The 4107-nt window shown below is 39.1% G+C and overlaps 1 protein-coding gene across 1 annotated transcript; it reads right to left on the bottom strand.

The window, feature by feature from the left end:
- Window positions 1–1257: 1257 nt before the first annotated feature.
- Window positions 1258–3226, bottom strand: LOC113770132 (polyphenol oxidase I, chloroplastic-like). Its single transcript, XM_027314502.1, has one exon. It carries the CDS (start codon window positions 3177–3179, stop codon window positions 1443–1445), a length of 1737 nt encoding a protein of 578 aa, XP_027170303.1. The 5' UTR covers window positions 3180–3226; the 3' UTR covers window positions 1258–1442.
- Window positions 3227–4107: the final 881 nt, after the last annotated feature.

Raw genomic sequence — 4107 nt, 5'->3', positions numbered from 1 at the left:
TAATAAATCTACATGAACTTTAAAAATTGTCACAATATGTGACGGTTTTCATTGATCAGTTTCGATGGAGTTTCTACTCACATCGAGTTCCTTCTCCCTCCTCCTAGAATAGGTTAGTTTAAGTTATAAGAATTCTATTGTATCGATAAAAAAAAAAAAAATACAAGAACTTCAAAAGTAGAGAGGGGGAAAGGAATAGAGAATTCACTTATATTATGATATATTAATCTTTATCTGTCCTTATTCAACTTTTCTTTTAATTGTTCAAAGAAAATTTCAAGCATTATAAGGGAAAAGCGAAGAAAACAAGGATTTAAGATTCGAACCAAGAATTTCAAAGGCACTTAGATCGTGTTACAAGAAGCAGTTGCACTCGAGGAAGATGTTAGTATTTAAGTGGATGCTCACTATAACAAGAACGCCCTTAGAATTTGAAGAAAAAATATAGATAGTCAAATTAAAAAATGTATAACAGCTCATATTATACACTTAACACTAAATTACACTTCCAAGAATTCAAGGGGAGATCCATGTCGTGGTAGTGAAACTTTGGGCAGGTTGGCAAATTATTACCCTATTCCTATAAAGTAAACGTACATTAAAAAATAGGAGCCGGGGTCAAGCCCTTTTAGCTTTCATTCCTATGAATCATTAGGTAACTTGAGCTAGAAACTAATCAAAAATTCCTTTGTTGTTGATCAAGCTTTCACATGTGCTGCAGATATTATTATGTATTGATTGTGAAAGTGGGAGAATATAAAGTTCTGTCTTCACAAATTAATAAAGTTGCACATGAAATCAAAAGTGGTATACGAAATAGTTGCATATGAAATGAAATGTGGGATCGCACAAATTTAAGAAATCACCTCTTTCCTCAACACACAAAAAACAAGGATCATTATTGTAGAATTCCTTCACTTTTTGTAGCATCTCCTATATTCTTTTTTTTTTTTTAAAAAAAACTCTCCTATATTTTGCTAAATTAAATGTATAGTCTATCTCACTACCTTGAAATGGCGAATCGGAAGCTAACACTTGTAAGCTTTGCCAAACGTGGGAGTTGAGGATCACTTTTTGTTTTCCTTTTGGATTCGCACAGAAAAATTTAATTTTGATTGAGGAGGAATTGTCTTTTTCTTTTCCTTTTTTTTTTTGAGTGGAGGAAGTTAGGTAGATAGAGTGTGTCATAAGATCTTAAACTTTAATGTAAATTAAACTTTTCAAAAAGAAAAACCAAAAGGGACGTTGTCAGATAGGTGGCAAGAAAACAAGAACCTGAAATATATTTTTATTAACTGGTGACAAGCACACCAGAAGCATTTTATTCATGGTGCTGAAACATGCATAGGTCAAAATCAAAGCATTCGATGAAATCTAATGCCAGATTTTTTCCCAGGGAGGAGATTAAAAAAAAAAAAAAAAAAAAAGTACTAGCAGGTGAATCAAGCAGCAACCTCAATCTTGATGCCATCAATGGTAAGAGCAGTATTTGGCACCAAAGTCACCAACAGGGCATCGTCGTCTTCAACTTCTAAGTCCTCCAAAATCTCAGTCAACTCAAAGGTTTGAGTAGTCTTAGCTTTCATGCCACTTTTAACCTTGTGTGGCAAATTTGCAAAGCTCCCAACGTACTCGGACTTAGCAAAATCGTTTGGATTATCATCTTCATCATTAATGAAAACATCAAACTTAACATACTTGTCCATGGAAAACTCGATCCCGTACACCACCAATCTCTCTTCCTCGTCCTCCTTTTGCCTCTTGCTTCTTGATAATTTGGGCCTCTTGACCAACACTTTCACGATCTTGTCAAGGGGTCCAGGGAAGACCTTATCGGCTGGTGGTGCCCCGGAAGTGAAAGCCACTCTAGATTTTCTCACGCGGGCCACAGGCTTATTCTTAAGCCAGGGAATATCCACCTTTTCGTAAATATATCCCATTCTATCATTACTAAAAGAATCACGAACTTTCACGCGGACAGGCTGAGCATTTTCATCGTAGAAAATGAAGGAAGAATTCAGCCAATCTGGATCGGGGACCTCCTTCCTTTTACCTCCCAATTGTTGCCAAATTGTCCACATCCGGTCCACATTTGCATGATGGCTATAGAACACAATATCTCTTCCAGCTGAGTAGAAATTACCCAAATCTTCACCATTTGGCTGCCTTGGATCGCCGACCCACCTGTGGATTGGAATATGGGGACTGGCCTCGATGGACCCTGCGCCAGCAAAGGCATTGGGCTCATCGCCGGCCCGGTATTCCTTTCCAAAGAAATCTCTGCCAGTGGTGGCATTAGTGACCATTTGACGGTACATGATCGCCAAATTGTTTTCTATCCTTTCTGTGCATGTTGCATCTCTATCCGTACCATTATACCCCAAGTCCACGACCGTTGGTGGCAGATGACTTTGGTTACGATTTTCGTTATACAATACTGACGATTGGTCCATAAATATGGACGGTATGGTCATGCCACCAATGTTGTCCCAGTTCCAAAAGGGCAGTCCAAAACTGGGATCGCCTATTAGCTTTCCCAAGATTCTTTCATAGAAGTACAAATACCATCTATGAAAAGGGAAGAATAACCACGAGTAATGGACTGAAATTTCTTGATCAGAGCCTGGTTGGACGTAGGCACCATTGCAATAAGCGCAATGAACATTTGCTTGTTGGGTAAAATTACGGGGATCATCAGCTGGCAGAGCTTTCATGAGCTCGACCGCCTTGTTAAGTTTTTCAATATAGTCTTTCTTGACCAAATGAGCAGCTGGCCTAAAACGGAACACCTTAGGTGGTGGAGGGAGTTTGTAGTCAATGACTTTTCCGGGCATCGGCGGACAGCAATTGTCAGTGACAACTGCTCCTGGAGGTAAGTCCGCCGGTGGACCGCATTTGGAGATTTCTGGGGCGGCTATAGGAGCTGCCATGGCAAAAGGGTTGATGATGAGGTTTGAGGCGCCATAAAGGCCACCCAACCCCAAAAGCACATCCCTCCTATCAGGATTGTTAACTTGTTCATGGCTTTCATTGTTTTTGCATGAAACCGTGAACTGATGATAGTTACGTTTGGCACTGAGGTAAAACTGTGATGGCTTGGTAGAGAAAGGGCAGGAGGACAGAGTGGAGGAGGAGGAGTAGGCAGTGGAGCTTTGAAGGGGAGTTGAAAGAGATGCCATTGGCGGCTTTTCTTTAGGGGGCTGTGGTAGCAAAGAAGCTAAGGGAAGCTCCTGTTCTTATACTGAAGCAATTGGCGACCCCGTGTCACTGACGTTAAACACGTGATTTTGGCTATCGGTGTTTTTCTTTTTCTTTTTTTTTTTGTAGGTTGGTAATTGGTGTTCATTGGGGGATGTAAACGAAGAAAGATGCAAAATCAGTCGCAAAGTCTATGATGACATGCATTAATTCAATAGGATCAATAACATTCTGCACAATTTGAAAGGGAATTGGAGTAAGTGCAATTGAGGTTTCGTAAGGAAACAAAAAAGAACTAAAACATTATGTTTATGAAGGATAAATAGTAATATAATAAAATGTGGGACAGAGAATGACACAAAATATGAGACAGAAGATCCGTTACGCTTTCAATGGAGCTTCTAAATTCATCGTTCCCAACTCTCTCTCTCTCTTCCCCAATTTGTGGGAATGGCAACAGTAGTATCACATTAAACTATTAAAGACAGAAAGGGCCGACTTTGAAAACGAGGGCCCTTTCTTTCTTTTCCTGGTATTGAACCCTAAATGCATACACAGATATTGAATAACGTATACATAAATGATAGCACTGTGATATTGAATAAAACAACACAAAAGTCATTGGTATTAGATTGCTAGGATATTGCAGTAGTTAATTAAGACACGCAGGACAACATACTAAGAAAAAGATGAACTGCCGTACGTCCCAACATTAAGAAGAAGACCACAAGGCTGTTGCTACAATCTTTTTTTTTTTTCTTGGTTATTTTGGCTGTTGCTATAATTACTGTAACACTAATTATTTGTTTGTTCTATAATCCTATGGGACAAATTTCCATCCCAAGTCTCCTTCAATCTTCCTCATGGTGAAGTCTTTGTAGAGAAGGATGGTGCATGTGAATCCAGTGG

Source organism: Coffea eugenioides, chromosome 5 (genome assembly GCF_003713205.1).
Source record: "Coffea eugenioides isolate CCC68of chromosome 5, Ceug_1.0, whole genome shotgun sequence".
Lineage (NCBI taxonomy): Eukaryota > Viridiplantae > Streptophyta > Magnoliopsida > Gentianales > Rubiaceae > Coffea > Coffea eugenioides.
This window is presented reverse-complemented; position numbering and strand designations above follow the sequence as displayed.